The sequence below is a fragment of the Oryzias latipes genome, chromosome 3 (assembly GCF_053564925.1).
Source record: "Oryzias latipes strain Hd-rR chromosome 3, Olatipes_Hd-rR_3.1".
Classification (NCBI taxonomy): domain Eukaryota; kingdom Metazoa; phylum Chordata; class Actinopteri; order Beloniformes; family Adrianichthyidae; genus Oryzias; species Oryzias latipes.
The window spans coordinates 16,177,635-16,196,330 of NC_136239.1; the positions used below are offsets into that span (position 1 = coordinate 16,177,635).

Genomic DNA, 18,696 nt, shown 5'->3' on the forward strand with positions numbered 1-18,696 from the left:
GAACATGACAGAGATGGAGAACAAGTGTGGATCTGGTGGTGACCAACAGAGAAACGTTGACTTTAATACACTTTGTACCAGTTAAAATAGTTGATTAATTGGAAATTTGAACCTGATGAGCTTTGGCTATGGGGAACCTGCAACAAACCAAAAGTGAACAATAATGACCTATAGAAGACTGAACAAAAAGGCCTCAGTTACGCTGTTTCTTTTGTTTGTTTGTTTATTAAATCTTATCTATCTTTGGTTGAGAAAGAGAATTTACTAAAGAAATCAATCTCATTTGAAAAAAAATTCCCTGCAAAAAAAGCCTTTTGTAGTTCTTAATTTAAGTAATTTTACTATTATTATGGTTTAAATCAATAGTTATGCAAACTTTTTTTTCTTAACAAAAAATTCTTAGAAGTAATATTTTACACCTTAATTAATATTTTATCAAATCCCAATAAATCTTAGATTAAATTAAATTAAATTAGGACTTTGGTAATCCAAATTGTAGCTATCTGGTGGCAAAACTCATTGAACATTAAAGATTCGGAGCACGAACTTGTTTGCAATTTCAGGTCAAACTAATTAATCTTTGTGTCCTCTGCAGGGCAATATTTTCAAAACAAAATGATAAACGCAGCTGTTTGCTGTAGATCTTTGTTTCTTAATTTAAAGTAGTAAAATGAGAATAACTGCTAGACCCCAATTTTTATTTGTGATCAAATTTGCTTGTAGCATGAAGGAAAACATGATTAACCCGTAAAAACATGAATTTACACTAATAATTCTGCAAGTGTTTGCAGATTAATCCGTAAGAATCCATGGTGAGATCAGTGAAATAGAAATGTGTTTAGTGGTCCCCTTGGTTTGTGCTGTATTCTACATCATTTCATTTTGCAAGAAAATTAGTCTGGGTCTTTATGGGTTCAGTTTAGTTTAGGAAGTTTGTGCTTAAAATAAATGTGAACGATCCCCCTAGTCTAGTCCATCCTGGTTAATATAAGTAATAAAACAAAGTACACCCAACTTTAAACCATGTGTTCATTCCTGAGAGGGATAAGTCGACACTGCCTGCATTCACAGACAGAGATTAAAAACATGTGATTTAATATAATGTAAAAAAAAAAAAATCAAATTAAAAATAAATTAAATTCACATATCTCCACAAGAACTCAAATCATTTCTGGTGTCTGAAATTGTGCATTCTTCTGCAGCTCAACAATTATCAATTGTGAATTAGGAAGGGAAAACAATAAATTATAAAGCAAACTACAAGGTTCTTGTTCTACAAAGAAATTGGTTAAAAGCTACTGAAAAATTACAGGGTGTATAATTGACATATTTATACAACAGAAACCATCTGGTACCCTTTCTCCATGCGTTGTGCTTCAAAGTTATAAACATGAACTGAATTAGAGGTTATGTAAACTCCTCACTGTTTTGACTCCGAAACTTTAAAAGTGCTTATTATAGAACCTCCGTCTCTTTTAAAGCTGCTAGGTACAGAATGTTTTCATAAGCAAGGCTCCGCTTTTCCTGATACACGAGCAGATATGGAGTATAGTTAAGACTATGATCCCCAACAGCTGTTCCTGCATTAGATGGGATCAGTGTATTCCCTTGACGGTAAAGCCACAATGCCAGTTCACATTCTCTAACAAGGCTGATTACACGAGCCCTGACACACTGAAACTCCTTGAAACTGAATTATGCCTAGCAACAAGTAAAATAAAACATATTAGACTAAGAACTGCTGAAAAATATTGTAATCTTTTTTTAAATTTTACAATGGGAAAAGCTATATATCTTAATGATGTCCCAATATTGATCCTGTATGGCCCACAATAAGCTTAATAAGCTTGTTATAATCCAACTGAAAGGTTTTTCTACATTGCTTTTTGCTGATTTTAAAATGTATTTTTCTGTATTTGTGTTTTTGTTGTTGTATTGTAGTAAAGTGTTCCCTTGTTATATCACAGTTCCCCTTTCGTGGTCTCACTTTCGCTTGCATTTTTTTCCAGAGCAATTTTGCATGCTTTGTTTCTTTTTTTTTACAGCCCACCGTGTTCTGCGTCCTGATTGGCTGTAGACAATCTCCTATGTGTTTTGTTACTTGAACAGAATGAATTCAGTTGCCAGAGTTACATAAATCTTCAATCACTGTCTGATCATGGTTTTCATTCTATAATGCTGGGATTATTTTTCTATGAAGGTTTGAGCTTTAAGGTGTTTAAACAAGAGAGAAGAGGGTGAAAACGTCATGTCTATCTGAGAAACGCATATAAAGTGTGTCGTGGGGAGTTTTACAGCCTTAAAACATCTGTAATCCTACTTCATGGATTTACCCTTTAGCATATTTCTTTTAGAATGTAACTCCTACGATAAACGAGGGAACACTGTACCAATCACACATTGAACCGAAACAAACCGTGACCCAAAAATTGAAGTTTGAATCAAATCGTGGGGAATGTGAATCGCTCATTGGAGTTTGGCTGTGACTTCTGGATGCCCCCCTTCAATGATCTGAAGATGGTCACAACTGCCTGGAATTATATTGTTACATGCAGGGCTTTTTCACTGTTTTTTCCTTTATTCTCTCCTTCCTCTGTATGTGCTTCCTGTGAGTGAAGACACCTGGCGGTGACCTGAGCTGTGCAGTCAGGCCCCAGAGCCAGCCACCAGGCACCAGCATGTAAACTCCTGTGGATCACTTGAGGGCAGAACTCTTTCTGGATCACAACCCAGATGAATGTGAACAGCTCTTTATGTTGGAGAATTTGGGAGGTTTGTGGACAGGTAAGACAGGGTACCCTGCACCTCATGTAGCTTGCTTTCTGTTAAACACACTAGGTAAGTTGGTTTTATCACCTCTTTTTAGATAAGTCAGTGAGACTTTTGTTTTCTGGTTCTGTTTTAGAGCAGTGACAGTTAGGCCGTGTTTTGTTTTCTTTATTTCATTCTTTTAGCCCAACCTTGGTCCCTACCTCCCCGTCTCCTCTTCAATAAAAACTCTTAAATGTCATTCATTGTGTGTGTTTATGTTATGTACACTGCAGCCCTAGATCTGTACCTTTGTGGACGTAACAAATAATTTCTCCCCCATGATCAATTTTCAAATGGTTGGCTCTTCCGGGAAATATAAGGAAAGACATCCATACGTCACTACCCAGAGTCCCTTAATGGTCAACGTTCGACTATATTAAACTTACAACTTGCGTTCAATGGCCATGTGTTTTGTAAATAGAGCCCAAAACGGTCATTAAAACTTGCACAGCCATGCGTGAATGCAAGAATTTTTAACACAGAAGTCTGAAACGTGTATTTACGGTACATAAGTTTACATCAACTTAATATTTGAAGCCACCGCTTAAGTGCGGTAGCAGAGAGCAATGTAAACGTAGCTTAACCAGTTCAAAGATCAAAAACGGTACAAAATTGTGCGGTTCACACTTTTGTCTTAGGCAGTTTTATTAATTTACGTTTGTTTCATTTTTTTCTGATAACTGTTAAACAAAAATTCAAGGTGAGGTTTTGATTGACTGTCTTTCAGTAATTCTTATTTATTGTTACTTTTGTCAATTTTAAGATGTGTTTTAATCTAAATCATTTAATTTGAAAAAAAATTCCAAAAAGAAAAAAAGGATGCAAACTAAAAATGCACTTAAAAACTTAACTTAGCCTTTGGTCACTTTTTGATTAAATTTCTTTGAGAAATATTTGCTGGAATACACAGACAATAATTTGGAATTCATACTATGCTACCTCCAGTTGGACAGATGTGGTAGTAACAGGAGTAATTTGTGTTTCACAGCACCAGATGTGTCAGCATAACCCAGGCGGAAATGCCTTAAAGAGCCCGATAGACTGGAAATGTGAGGCATCTGTCCATGTGTGAATTCTGCAAAGTCTCCTGCTGCAGATCAAGCATTTCTCTTTGCACAACCCCTCTCATGGTAATACCAACCTCAACAGTCAAAACATTCTGTTTGGGTGAGCACTAATGTGTGTGTCCAAAAATGCACTTCACCACAGGCTTAATCTGTGTAAGAAATCTGCGGAGACTGGCCTAATTTCCAAGCCTTTTTTGTGTTTGTGTTGTTAGTTGTACGGCGCATGCATGAAAATGCACGTTTGATAGCAACAAAGTTATTTTTAGTTGGAGCTCAAGTTGTGAGGATCCCAAGAGATCCCCAATTATAATGGAATTTAGAATGCAAAATCTAAAACCAAACAGTCTGAAACAGTCCTAAGAATAGCGTGACCTTTGTGATGATGCATTCTCCCTACATAAATACAGCCGTATCACCAGAAGACAGGGTAAAGAGCATCCACAAACAGAGACATGGAGGCTCTCCTCACTCCAGGAATGCTTTTAGAGTGTTGACAGCATATATCGTGTATAGGCAGATGTCTCTGTACTAAGAGTGGAACAACTAGTGAAAAGTGCCCAATAAATTCTGAATGTAGTTTTCTGTCGTAACACTACAAGAGGCTTTCAAGTAATATCACAGGGATAAATCAGGTAGCTATAATTCTGTCGTGCCCAACAGGACTGAAAACATCTTATTGGATGACTGCCTATCTGGTGAGTGGGTAAATAAACACCACAATTGGATTTGATTTAGAAAAACAGTACAAGGGTATCTAAATTGTTTGAGTGTGTGATGTTGGCCCATAATGTTGTTGACTAAAAAAAAAAAAAAAACTATTATTTTTTTCCTGATGGATCTCTGAAAAAAATGTCTTGGACTGCATAAATCTGTGGGAAACAATGGAAAACCTCCAACAACAATGTTAAGACCACCCTTGTGTTCACCCATCTGAAGCTGGCAGACAAACTTAGAGGCTCAAGGAACTCGAGCTGGTATAGTAGTGTGGATTTGGAGTTGGAATGTGATTCCAGTTCATGGTGAGTTTACACATTTGCGTGTCAAACCACTATCATCTAAAAGCTTCCAGACCCCGCACTGGCTTTATCTGTACAGTAGGAATAAATTAAAAAGGAGGTGTAAGATTATCCTTTGTCCATCACACAAGTAAAAATGGCTGACAGATAAAAAGAAAAAGGGGAGATGCAGTAAATAAAGACAGACAGATGGGAATGAAGACATATAGTCATTGAGGTTTAAAGAGGCTCACTCACGCAGGTCTTGTGTGCCTGCCTCACGGCCACTGCACTTCCTATGCTACTGTAAACTCCAGACGGAGCTGCTCCTTTGATCCTGAAACAGCAGCAGCCAACCATCGAGCCTATAAAACCAAACTCCCTGCACACACATGCAGCATCAAGTGCAGATTTGTGAGCACCCAGATGCAGGGTATGTGTAATTTCTAAAAACGACATGTGCTACTTGATGCGTTAAATAACAGCTGCTGCAATACTTAGTAAAACAGCTTAATCTCTAGTCCACCCCTTAATGCAATAATGATTCCAATAACAATTCTCAATGAACTTCATGGCCTTTATGTTTGTAGGCCAAATAAGTTTTCTTTTTCTGTAAATTATTAATTTCTCGTAAACATTAAACATTTAATTTTTTTTCTTTGCTCAGTTCAGTTGATTTTTAAGTAAAAAATGTAAAATTAAAATTAAGATTAAGCAGATCATAAATCCAGTTTCAGCTTTATATTAAAAAATGTCCAAAAACATTTGACACGGTGAAAGAAATACGAAAATGTAGAAAAAGAGGTTGTTAAAGGGGCTGCACTGTGGGGTAGTGGTTAGCACTTTCGCTTCCTGGGTTCCAGTTCAAGCTGGGACCCTTCTGTGTGGAGCTCCCATGTTCTCTTTGTGCATGCATCAGTTTTCGCCGGGCATCCTGGCTTCGTCCCACAGTCCAAAAACATGCTTCATATGTTAATTGGGGGCTCTAAATTGCCCCAAGGCATGTGTCTGTGATTGTGTGGCCCTGCGACAAACTGGCGACCTGTCTAGGGTGTACCCCGCATTCACCTAGCAGTTGCCAGGAATGGTTCTGACAGTCCCGTGACCCCGAAAGAGATACAGCAGGTTAAGAAAATGGGTGGATGGGTTGTTACAGAATAGGAGGTAGGACAGTTAATAGCTAAGACAAAAGATGGTGGTTTGAGTCCATTTGAATTGTCCTTTACTGTGTTCCAGAGCAAAGTGACCCTACAAATGGTCTAAATAGCAAGTAAAGATTTATATAAATGTTTATTCATTACCAAGCAGTTGGAGAAAATAAATCCTCCTTAAAGAAAACAGCATTTAGTTGTAAATTAGGTAAAAGACTTTAAAGAGAATATTTGAAAGTCAAAGGTCTGGTCATAAAGAGGAAAGGAGATTGAGTAACATAATGAGAACCTAAACACAAAAAACAAGTGTGAACTTTTGAATTCTCGGAAAAGCTGTTGGAGCTCGATTATTACTCTGAGGACATGCTATATTAGTGTGCATTTTAGCTCAAAGACGATCTTTAAGCAACCAAATGTGGTCATAAAAATGTGAGAGGCGTTAACTCGGGAGGCGTTAAAATGTGCTAAAACACTGAGTACAGCCATCTAATTTACAACGTTTTCATCATACAGGGTCAGCTGAGCCACAGCTCACCTATAAACTGTAAAAGAAGCAATCAAGACTGAGAAACATGTCGGACAAGCTACAACTAAACTGAGTTTTGTAACTTTTGCCTTTACAGATAGCTTACAACAAATACCTTTTATCTATTTAACTTCTATTTGTAAATGTATATCTTTGGAATACATAAATTAAAAAATGATTAGAACTAGCTTTTGCTTTTTCATACCTGCAGGGAAGAATGAGAATGAGAGAAGAATGGCCTTTCGTGGGTAAGCATCAAAGAGAGCTTCCAGGATGCCTCCACATAGTCCCACCTGGTCTTTAGGGTTCTGAAGTTCAAGATGGTAACATACTTTACTAGAACAACAAACCACAGAAGTACTGACAGTGAAACAACTCATAGCAGGACTAACTGGTTGAACACACTATTCACTGCATCACTTTGAAAGGAACACCTGCAGCTAAAGAGGAGAAAAGATTGATTTCTTAACCCATCTCTGGAGACAACCAATCAAATTAATCTATGGAGAGTTGTCTTAATCAACCAATGTATATAAAGAAACAGTGATAATGGTTGAATGGCTGTAAGGAAGTAATGTTTTCTTAAATAGCACATTTCAGGAAAAAAACAACTAAGTTCTTTACAGCAAAATTTGTCTCAACTGTATGTATAAACCCTGAAACATATGAAAGAACATGGTCATCAAAGTCATCAAAGAAATCCATGACTAAGCAAAATCATGCAGAAACAAAATAAAACTTTGTGTAGATTTGTAAAATTCACAAAGTTCAGAGGTGGCTATATAAAGCACTAAAATGAAAAGGTGAAACTTTTAAAAGATTTTTGTAATAAACTGGGAACCAGTAGAGTGCTCATGAAACTGGAATAACATTCTCTTAAAATAATTTCAGTTAAAAGACAAGAGGAAATAATTAAACAATCCTTTCATGATTAGCTTTATAAACCAGAAACCTGGAGGTATTCCTTAGCTATTAAAGGCAGTTTGTTATTAACACTACAGTGCCTGATCAGATGGATCCTCCTCACTGGGATCAATAATTAATGTATGTTTTATGTGAATTTGTGTGACACTACAATGAAAAAGCACAGGGACCTATGTGAAGCCAACTAAAATTAGCTTTTGATTTTGTTTCGCTGAGGCTTTCCTTATTATAGCTCATTCTCTGGTGAGGACATCAACAACCGTTCAGTAAGGTGTCCTACTTTTATTCATCACTCATTTCCCTCATATGAAATGTACAACTATAAGCTCTGCAAACATATTTGGCTACACGAAAATGACAATATTTTATTTCAGACATATACTTATATTTGAGACATATATAATAGCAACAAATAAATACATATTAAAAAGGGATTGAGAAGTAAAAGCCTTCAGAGAGTCCCAGTGTCAAATTCCAGGCAAGGTTTCAAACTTCTTAAAAAGAGGGTAACTTATTTGGTCATGGTTTTCAAAATAAGGTGTTTGCAAATGTGATATTTCTTTTGCTAATGCATTCAGAAGTCAAGAGCACAAGGTGAATGGTAAATCGTATATACTTATATAGCCCTTTTCTTCCTTGCTTTAAAACTCAAAGCGCTCTACAGTCACAGTCCCATTCACCCATGCACACACTTTCAGACACTGATGGCGGCTTTGTGGCAGCACAGAATGTCTCTAAGATGATGAAAGAGTCAGCCGAACAAGTCTGACCGGTAACTGAAAGGTCTTTACGACCACCAGTCAAGAAATGAGACGGAGACCTGCTGCAGCCTAAAGCCATCCACTCTCTGGCTGCAGTCCTGACCTTCCCAGGAGAAATAATCATTAGGGTCCACATAAACTTTTGAAGTGGCAGGTCTAAAGAAAGGCCAGGTATGTGGGGCAATAAATTATGTCTTCAAATACAAACACGAAAAGTGAAAGAGTGCACGACCCCTGACGTATAAATGTCTACCTCCAAGCAGCAGTGTCTTCTGTTTTTCTCTTCTTGGGTGGAGACCTGCCAAACATAACTTATTGCTTCCCACTATTAGGATCGATAAGAATTAGAATTGAGGACCTTCTTTGAAGTTTTTCAGCTCAATAAAGTCTTATCAATGCCTCAGTGCAGCCCCAATAACCCAGGAGATGAGCAATAACAGATTTCTAAAAGCTTTGTCATCATGGCAGATGTCTGAATCATGTTTGAGGAGAGCATGAGTCATTAAAAGATTGGCCTGAACCTTCTTTTTAACGTGATGTTACCAGATGCCGCAGCAAATTCTGCAACAATGAGTGTGGATTTGAAGTTCTCAAAGTAGTTGAGGGCACATACCAGGAAAAGTCTGGTATTCCAGAGTTTATAGCTCCCTCTCATGCCGGGTGGGTGAGTGACAGCGAGGCAGGCAGAGGGTGTTTCTCCACCGCATCTCCGCCAGGGACAGCTGACTGGTTGGGATCTAATTGCTCTAAAGTGAGGTCAGCAGGAGGCATTTATCTAAGCAGAGTGCACAGCAACAGTGGAGGATGCACAGACTGAGCCTACCAAGATCAGGGAAGCATACATAGGATTTGACAGAAACTGCCAGCTCCTGCTCCGCTGTACTGCATCCCCAGGCTTGGTCCACCGCTACCGCTTTATTCTAAGGATTCGACAGATTTAAATTCAGGCTCTAAAGGCACAAACCTCTGGAAACTCTTGTCAACACTCAGAGCACATGTAAGTCATCAAAATATTGTTTTATTTGAAAGAGAAATACAATATTGCATTTACTGAAATAGTGCTGACAGGAGAGATGACAGACCTGCCCCCCAATTGACAGCAGTATTGATGCAATATTTGTATTGGTTCAGTTTTAAGACAGGACGCCATGTGTGCGTCAGTGTAGACTAGCCTGATTCCGATTTACTATCGCGAAACACCATAAAAACATAGTTTAAACATTATTCATTTCAGAAAATTATTTAATTGTGTTTTATTTTTCAAATATTATGTGCAATGTTTATCAAAAACTAAACAAGTGTTCTGTTTTTAACAGCGGCATCTGATACAACTTTTAAAACTTGGATTATGACATCAATTGTGATCTCAAAAAGGATGAAGTGGTCAGTACACACCGTCACAGACAACTAACTAGAGACATCCTCTCCTGTTACTATCAGCCGTCCTTTTGTGAGACTTCTGACCAGCGAAAGCTCACACATACCACCAGGAATTCCTGCTCTGACCAGCGAAAGCTCACACATACCACCAGGAATTCCTGCTCGCGAAACGAGGACCCCAAGGTCAAAAATTAGGGGTCAGGGGGTCAGCGTGTTGAGGGACAGCATACAGCTCTCTATCATTTCTTTCAGTATGTTGTTCACTGAGCCCCACTGTACTGCATTATAATGCGCAAATGGAGGCTGACACGGAACCTTCAAAATCTGTTCTCTGGACTCTACCTGCATCTAATCTTCCTGTTTGGTGGTGTGTGTGTAGTCTATGGTGACTGCACTCCAGAGCAACTGGCTGCCATCAAGAACTGCTCCAAGCATGAGCGCCACACAAGGAACTATGATTACATGGAGGGAGGAGATGTGCGCATCCGACAGTTGTTCAGTGCCACAAACTGGTTCCTACAGATCGATGACTCCGGAAACATCAGTGGGACTCAAGATCGCACCAACTGCTACAGTAAGGAATCACTTTTTTTTGCACCTAAAATGTTTCTTAAGCTTAATAAGTAACTGAGGTGGAGTTAAGCAGATGGAGGTCTTGGCTGGTCAAAACTAAGCCTAAATTTGTAATCAAATAAACCAGAGATTCTATCAAACCAAAAAGTGTCAGGTCCCTGTGACCCCAGGGTCACCTGCAGCGAATCACATTGGGTCAGAATGATTTACTATCTCATACGTTTTTTATTTTCTTACCTACACATTATTAGCAACAATCTCCCATAAAAAATGATTTACCTAAAAGCTTCATTTTAAGTACAAATAAAACTAATTTATGACAGAATTGACCTGCTACAAACTACAAGGAATGGCCATTTTGTTGCTTGTGACCAAGGTTTCTCAAAGTTCATGTTTACAGAGATGACTAGAAGTCTCAGTCATAGTGAGGATGTTTTGGCTACTTATCATTTCCTCTAATCTGACAGCAGCAGAGCTTGGAATTCTGACTTGAACTAGAGCTACCTCATTATGAGGATGGTTGTGCAACAACTAGCAATGTAAAGCAGAAAAAATAGAACAACAACTTGGGGCTAATTGTTTTATTTGAGAGAAAAATAAGTTTGGCTCGAAGCTGCCCGTGGATCAACGGTTTAAAAAAATTAGTTATTGTATTATGTATATTTTAATCCATGTTGACAAATTGTGTAAAAGAAACATATTGTTTTTTTAATTTTTGATATTATCATATACCATAGAATCCTACACTAAACGTTTCTTCTGCTCTTTCCAAACTCACGTCTTTTGCTATTTAGGTTAATATGAGTGAAGAAATCATTAAGTAAAATGAAAACCCTCTTAGAACAGTCTAACAGAAACATTGACTTTAAAGAGTCTTGGAGGGTAGGTCTAGACTAGGGTTTTGGTAAAATGGGGCTTAGAAACATGCCTGCCACTTGTCTTTACATTTCACTCAGAATTGTGGGAATTACATGAAAACTATCAAACCACATCAAACTTGACGGCTGTCTTGGTTCAAGAAATATGTAACCCTGACCCACAGTGTCTGAAAATGGTACTGCAGTCCAATTTCTCACAATTGGAAAGCCCTATCTTTCTGGACCCTCCCAGATGAAAGGTCATGGACATTAAATCTTCTTCTGTAAAGTGCAACATTTACATTAATGTAAAGGACATTTTAAGGTAATTTCAATAAAAATGTTTTCCTTGACAGGAGTTGGTAAAAAAAAGGTAATTCCGCAAAACACCAAATGACCCCTAAAAATAATCTTGAAGGGAAAGAATTGCAGAAAACTGTACAACTTTGTTTAGATGGAGAGACATATTTTTCCCTCTTTAGGAGAGCAGCCAGCTCAGCATTGGCCTCGAAAGCTTTCTGTGCTGCAATCATCTCTCTCCATTTCTCAAAACCTTTTCAAACATGTACCGTCATTTATCAACCTTTTCCTCGTATCATTTTTTTAAACGCTAAGCCAAGGTTTTTTAGTCAAGTTAAATAGGTCAGGCCAATAGCTGAAGCTCTACTGTTAGTTTTGCCTTGATAATTGATGTTTTATCATGTAAACCAAAGGAGATCAGAGGAAGCGCTGGTTGGGGTTCCTAAAAGCAGCCTGATTTTGGCAAACAAAACTTGTTTCATGTCTTAAATTAAAACCTGTAGAGGAATATTGTTGATTTAAAATTCTGGATTAAACACAAAGTGCATTAGATGTCCCATCACAAGGTAATTTTAGGATTTATCGCAGACTTTGGCTCATTTTTGGTTTGTCATCTGTATTTTGAGCTTGATGTTGCTCTGAATACTAATGAATGTTGAACTTTAAAAACAGTTTCCATGTTTGTTGTTTTTATAAGAATAAGGAAAACCGTTAGAAAGATGTGGCAACCTTTTCAACACTTAATTAAAACTTGTTTTGGTTCTGTTACACAAAAATGATGTATAACTACTATAAACATCGTGAGAAGCAACCATTGTCAAAGAAAATTGTGTTCCTGGAACCCTATTTACAGCAGTTTTACTGGCAATCCAAGCTTAAAAAATTGTTCAAAAAGTTGTTTAGAATTCAGAAATATTCACCAGTTGTTGTTGTTATGTAACCTAAAGGATGTCAAATGTACTCAATATGTTGATAGTTGCGTAACTCTTAGAAACAGCATTTAAATGATATGGGTTTGTGAAAATGTGTCTTATTTCTAACTCTGCTCTTAAATATGTAATGTAGGTGAGTTTTTAGTACAGTAAATACTCAAAATATAGATTTGAGATACACAAAAATGGAGTAACATTAAGGAAAGAAATTCAGTTCTTGAGTCAAATCATGCACCCAAAAGGCAAACAAATTTTGTCAAATAAAAACTGAGAGCAGAGCAGACAAGAATTCCAAAACAGAGAGACTGCCATCTGTTTGTGATTTGACAAAACACCAAAATGCATGTCTGCTCTGTGTCATTCTGAAGTCACACCAGAAGTTAGCTATTTTTTCTGTCTGTGAAATTAAGGAATTCCAGAAAAAATACAAGATATGTGATGTTGAAAAATATTAAACAGTAAATCGCATGGTCATTGTTGTTGTTCTTGAATTAGTGTTGAAAAAGAAAAGGATTCAAAGTTAGTCTGTTTTATGAACTTTGATGAAAAGATTAAAAAAAAACTTGGGAGAAACAATACAATAATTAGTGAAGCATTTAGCTATATTTCAAATATGTAAAATGCATTTTTCCATTACTATTTATACCGTAATGACAGCACATATTTTCGTTAGGTTTTTTGAGTTTTACATCTAAAGATTGTAGATGTATTTTTGAGCAAAGAACTTTTAGAAAGCCAAGCAATTTTCCTTTTTTCACAAGTTGATAACTTAATATTCACAAAACAACATAACGTATTGAATGTTCTTACTTACCTACAGATATGCTGGCCTAAAATATAGTGTGCCAGGTTTTTGCAAGGATTTAGTTTTTCTATCCATGTGGAGAGAGGCCCAATCTATCGCTCGCATGTGCAATATCATGGACTTGGCTTTGTGTAATAGCCACCTACACAAGTTAACAAGACTTGAACAAAGGCAGAGAGCACTGATTAATCACAGGAACTCTCAACTCCTTTGCTGATGAAGATGAATGTTGAATGCACTTTGGAGCTGGAGTGAAGGATAAATCTTGACAGTTTCTTATCAGTCCTGCAATGTGTCCCTTTTTACTAACTGTCTGACTGTCTGGCAGGCATCTTGGAGATCCGAACTGTGTCTGAGGGAGGCATGGCTATCAAAGGTGTAAAGAGTCAGTATTATATTGCTATGAATAAAGCTGGAAAGCTGCAAGGCAAGGTAAGGTTTTTTTTTCTCTGTAAGTCCTCTATAAATGATAGCCTTTGGCAAAAATATCAATTTGAATCACATATACTGAGAATTAACTGTAAAACTAAAGATTGGTAACTCCAAACCACATTCCAGCAATGATTTAATATGTTTCCATTACAGAGGATCTACAATGAAAACTGCAGCTTCAAAGAGATTTTTCTAGAAAACTACTACAGCGCCTATTCCTCCACAAAGTGGACTAACAACGGCACAGAACTGTTCATAACTTTGTCCAAAACTGGAAAGCCAATACGAGGAAAAAAGAACAACAAGAAATTTAAATCCTCTCATTTCATTCCAATCAACTGCAAGGAACAGGAGATGAGGCTGGAGTGAGAAGTGAAGGACTGGGATAGAAATTGGGAGTGATTTGAGTCACATGTAAAATGGTAAACGTCACCAAGAACATGCTCAACACTAAAAACATGTTGTTATTGTTACACCAGAAACATTTGGATCATTGATAGATTCATTTAGATTCTCAGATTAATCTCAAAAAATATGTTGAGACCCATAAATGTAGAAACAGTCTTACAATTTATTCAGAATATTTGAAGACTACAAATCCATACAAACAATGTAGTTTTTTGTTTTGCTTTTTTCTAAACAGAATGTCATATTCCAAATGGCCACGACTCTTTTTCTTTTTTTAAATCCAAAGTGGATTCAAAGCCTAACAGAAGAGGACGCCGGTACAGTGAACAGAACTTTCAGAATGCAGTCTGCTATTGAGCAAGAAGTGAGGAAGCAAGCTGGACTTGTCTTTTTTATCTCTATTTTTAAGTTGTCAAACACTCACTAAACTAAACAAAGACGCAGTGAATGAACACAGGATATCCAGTTATTAAAGTATGACAGTAAATAGTCAAATAAACAAAAAAAAGGGAAAGAACGTTTGTTTGAGACAAGTATGTCTTGTCTTTCAAACATCCGAGGACTGCAGCTGCTCACTGACCTTTTCATTATTAAAGGCCTGTTTCTAAATGCTAATGTGCTGCTGAAAAATTATCCAGAATAATCATGAAGTGAGCACATAATGCTGGGCCATGTAATCCTTTTTGTAACCTTGTACTCTATCAGAACACATATTTATTTATAAAGAGATATTCTTTGGTTTTTGCGTTATCATTATACAAGTCAGACAATTCAACAATAAACCATTTAGACCATAAAAAGCATGATCTACTTTACAAGTACATTTTTTCACAAACATTATCTCGGTCTTTGCAATACAATTTCATTTTTGGGCTTTTCTTTATATAAAGCTGATTTGTTGTATGTTAAACTTCCCTTAATAAGTGCATCGTTCTACCTTGCTGCTTTACTGTGAAAGAACTGAGGCTGAGTTTTGCAAGCTGTCTTCAAGGGTTTGTTTCCACTAGAGAGGGTATAATCGACCTCAAAATAAACTCCTATCCAAACGCTTATTCAGTCTCTTTGGTAACGTGTCAACAGGCAATCCAGCAGATCCATCAGATGGTGAATTTTGCAATATTTACAAGCATTTCTAGTTGGTTTTGTCTGAGATTTGGTGCCTGAAGCATCTCGAGGAGCAGAACCTCCATGTGAACCACATGAATTTTGCTTTTATTCTGCCATTGATGGAGCTGTTGTTAAGCATATCAAGATGTGAAGGGGAACGAGAGAACTGTATTTTGCTTACACACTGTGATCAGCACACCTGAAACCGAAGAATGCATTGTAAAATGATCTATTTATTTAGTCTAGTATCAGCAACAACAATAATCCTGTTATCCAACCAAAGCTTTTCAAATGTCTGTAATCTCAACTTTGACCTGTTATTTTTGCTGAGATTTGGATTTTAATAAAAACGTCTGTTTGGAAACCAATGTTATACTTTTCTCAACAATTTTAGAATTTATTGATGTTATGATGGATTTTGTAACATAATGAAGCCTAATTGATCCTCTTAGGGATTCAAAATTAAATATGTATCAACTAGAGCATTGTGTGAAAAATGCCAGAAATTATAAATACATTTTTTTTTTAAATAACGACACTTAAGGATTTATCACAGCCTAAGATTTCTTTTGTTTGGATTAAAAAGTTATTCCTCGGTTATCAATATAAAGTGCAGTCCTGTCAGTACAGGCAAATTCTGTAGGCGGGCTGGCTGAATGTATTCTATTGTTTATAACAATGTACATGTGTAGACTCAAAAATGTGCAAATCGAGTATGCAAGCTAAAAAAAAGAAGAAAAAAAGCACCAACACAGAGAGCAAGTTTTACCTTTTCTCTGGGTTCACATCTGGCTTGGAGAACCCCTGTCAGCTCCAGAGAGAGACAGTTGAATTGAGAGAGCAAACCTCTGAAATACGCTTGACCCAAACAACATCTGAGCAAAGAGAAGGCTTCTGCCAAGTCACGCGAAGTTAGTCTTAGCAGATAATTTGTAACATGCTCAAAATGTAAACACATTTCAGACTCAGGGCTGTGTATTCCCAGCAGGATGTAGGGAGGCTGAAGCCACCCAGCGTGGAGGAAAACTGTGACAGACATGAAGCTGTAGACTTCCAAGACAAACTGTGCTACACCAACACACCATATACACACTTTTACAACTTTCACAGCCTTGTTTTTGAAATGTTAGTCAAACTTGATTTATGTTATTAAAGGGACCTAACTTTTTGAAGCAGTAAATCACAGTTATTCCTGGGCAAAATCAATTTTACTATGAATCTGAAAAGCTTGCATTGGGTAAAGCTTACTTCTTCCAAAATAAAACTCTAAATGAGATTCAGGTGACCATAAAGAAAGAATAAATCACAGATTTATTTAAACTTCAAAAGGCATCCCCATTAGAGCAAACCTACAGGACACATATAAGTGCTTTTCAGGAAATAACCAGCTACTGTGTAATTTCACGGACCTGCTGCGACAATAAATAATTTCATAACAATGACTCCATGTTTATCGCAAAGCTTTTTCGCACTGCATTTTGTGTAAACATGAATAAACTTTAGAAAACCACATGTGTCTAATATTACAAGCCCCATGTGCAGACAAGAAAGATGTCTAGTCTGGCTGTGAACAACAGAACCAGGAGAGGCAGGGGGTTGGGGTTAGAAAAACAACAAAAAAAAAGAGGAAAGGTTGAGTAGTCTCGTGCGATGCAAAAAGGTGGTTTTGGGGCAGATGGAGAAAAAAGGAGGCCCAGAGGGGGGCGGCCAGGGAACACACAGCTGAACTTGATATGTTTCAGGGCTGTAAAGTTTCATTTCCCAGGAGGAAATCTGTTCTTATGCAATTTGGGGGATTCTCTGTTTCCAGGCTTTAGCACGGAAACCCCAGGAACCAGAGCACAGACACACAAAAACACACACAAAAAATAACCTCCAGCAAAGAACCTCCAGCAGCTTACTACTAAATCTTTTTCAAGTAAAAGGAATTTATTCAACATAGTAAGAAAAAAAGGTGCCAGTAAAACAAAAGGAAGTAGTTCTCCAAAACATGATGGGTATGATGTGGAAAATCAGTCCTAAATCAGTATAGTTTAGTTTATTTCACTCATTTTACCTCAGTTGAGATAATTTGATCATGTTTAACAGACTCCTCCATTAAGGACATTTGCTGAAGGATGTGACCATCAAGGACCCAGCAGGGGAAGCTTTCAGCGGTGGCAGTTTTACCTGACTCAGGCCTTGACGGACATTTTAAGACTGTCAGGCTCTACGTACAAAAAACGTGTTCATTGAACATGTGGTGCGTTAAAAGTGAAATCAGATCAAACTTTGATCTATCAGAGACTCTGATTTGGTAGTGAAATATGGATGGCGTCCCCTTAAATTCCCGGAAGTACCAACTGTTTGAAAGTGGATCATGGAGGGGAAAAATCAATAATTGCGGTTTGTGCCCGGACGGAGTTACACGACACCAAGTCTTTCATCTATATCTTTCATGTGTCAACAAATTATAGTGCATCCAGCATAAGGAAGCTACTGGTAGCCTATAATGATGCCCAAAAAACTTTATTAAAACAGCCACCCACTGTGCAAACAGTTTGTTTGTTGGTGCAAGAGTTAATACTCTCCAAGCTTTGTTAAGACATTTTATCTATGAATTTACTAAACGTCTTAATATTTCAAATAACCAAATCATCTTAACTCTCAATGCGAGGTACAGCACTTTTACGTACCAATCCCCCAATTTGGAGGTTTGGTACAGCCGCCTTTTATGAACTTTTGAGTTTTTTTAGTCAGCAGTAGTTTTAGTCTTTTTTATAAGTTCATGATATTAAGATATTTTATCGTTTTTATACTTTTATGTCTTTTTAAAAAAAAAACTTTTATTTAATTGTTTTTATACTTGTATGAATGTTTTATTTTTATCCTCAAGTCTTTTATTTGTTTTGTGTTTATTGTAGCAAATGGACCTTGAGTCTGTAAAAAAAGCATCTTCTTTATATCGGAATAGAGCTGTGAAAGAAAAAGCCTGGAGCAAGATTCACAAGATTTGCACCGCTTTGACATTTCCACACCAAGCCTTTTCTGACTGTAGGTGGTGGACATAAGCTGGTAAACAGTAAAAAAAAGAAGACGATGCTCCCTGCTCATCCAGTGTGAACACCATGGGTGTTCAAGAAAGGAATTTATGTTTTTGTACAAGGTGCAACAGATGAACAACATTTCAAATGTTTCAAACTTTCTATAAATAAATATGTCGTTATATAGGAAATGCAATGAATACCTGATGCATGGTTGTGATTATATTAAATTCTACCCAGGCTTTGTTTGTGTTGATATTGCAATAATCATTACAAGATCAGCCTAAATGTTCACTATTCTGAGAGTAAACTTAGTCAGATCTTCCTAAAATGTTTTCTAAAAGTTCTCCTTTCTTAGCTGACAGCAATAATTTCTTGTGAAAAGTCACATCCTTGTTTTTCCAGCTCTGTTTGTGGGATTGTAGCACAGCAGTGAGCCGGCATCTTGCCCTTTACAATATGGTGTCTCTATCCAATATTGCCAGGGACGCTATTCTTTTCATTTTCAATTTCAATTTCAGAATAGATTTTAGAATTCTTTTAATGGTTTATAAATGTTTTTATGGTCTTGGGCCTTCTTATTTAAATGATATTCTTTTAAAGTATGAGCCCTCACGGACCCTGAGGTCCTCCGTTGCTGGCCT

General features: G+C 37.1%; 1 protein-coding gene across 1 annotated transcript; it reads left to right on the top strand.

Moving 5' to 3' along the window:
* Nucleotides 1-9,003: 9,003 nt before the first annotated feature.
* Nucleotides 9,004-15,393, top strand: fgf7 (fibroblast growth factor 7). Its single transcript, XM_011488287.4, has 4 exons — nt 9,004-9,232; nt 9,552-10,189; nt 13,411-13,514; nt 13,668-15,393. The coding sequence occupies exons 2-4, from the start codon at nt 9,904-9,906 to the stop codon at nt 13,881-13,883; spliced, it is 606 nt and encodes a 201-aa protein (XP_011486589.1). The 5' UTR covers nt 9,004-9,232; nt 9,552-9,903; the 3' UTR covers nt 13,884-15,393.
* Nucleotides 15,394-18,696: the final 3,303 nt, after the last annotated feature.

What these genes read in the sequence shown, in the direction of transcription:
- fgf7 (XM_011488287.4), top strand. Translation starts at nt 9,904, where the DNA reads ATGCGCAAATGGAGGCTGACACGGAACCTTCAAAATCTGTTCTCTGGA. An exon ending in AGATCGCACCAACTGCTACA is followed by an intron (nt 10,190 to 13,410) that starts GTAAGGAATCAC and finishes ACTGTCTGGCAG; the next exon opens with GCATCTTGGAGATCCGAACT. An exon ending in CTGGAAAGCTGCAAGGCAAG is followed by an intron (nt 13,515 to 13,667) that starts GTAAGGTTTTTT and finishes TTTCCATTACAG; the next exon opens with AGGATCTACAATGAAAACTG.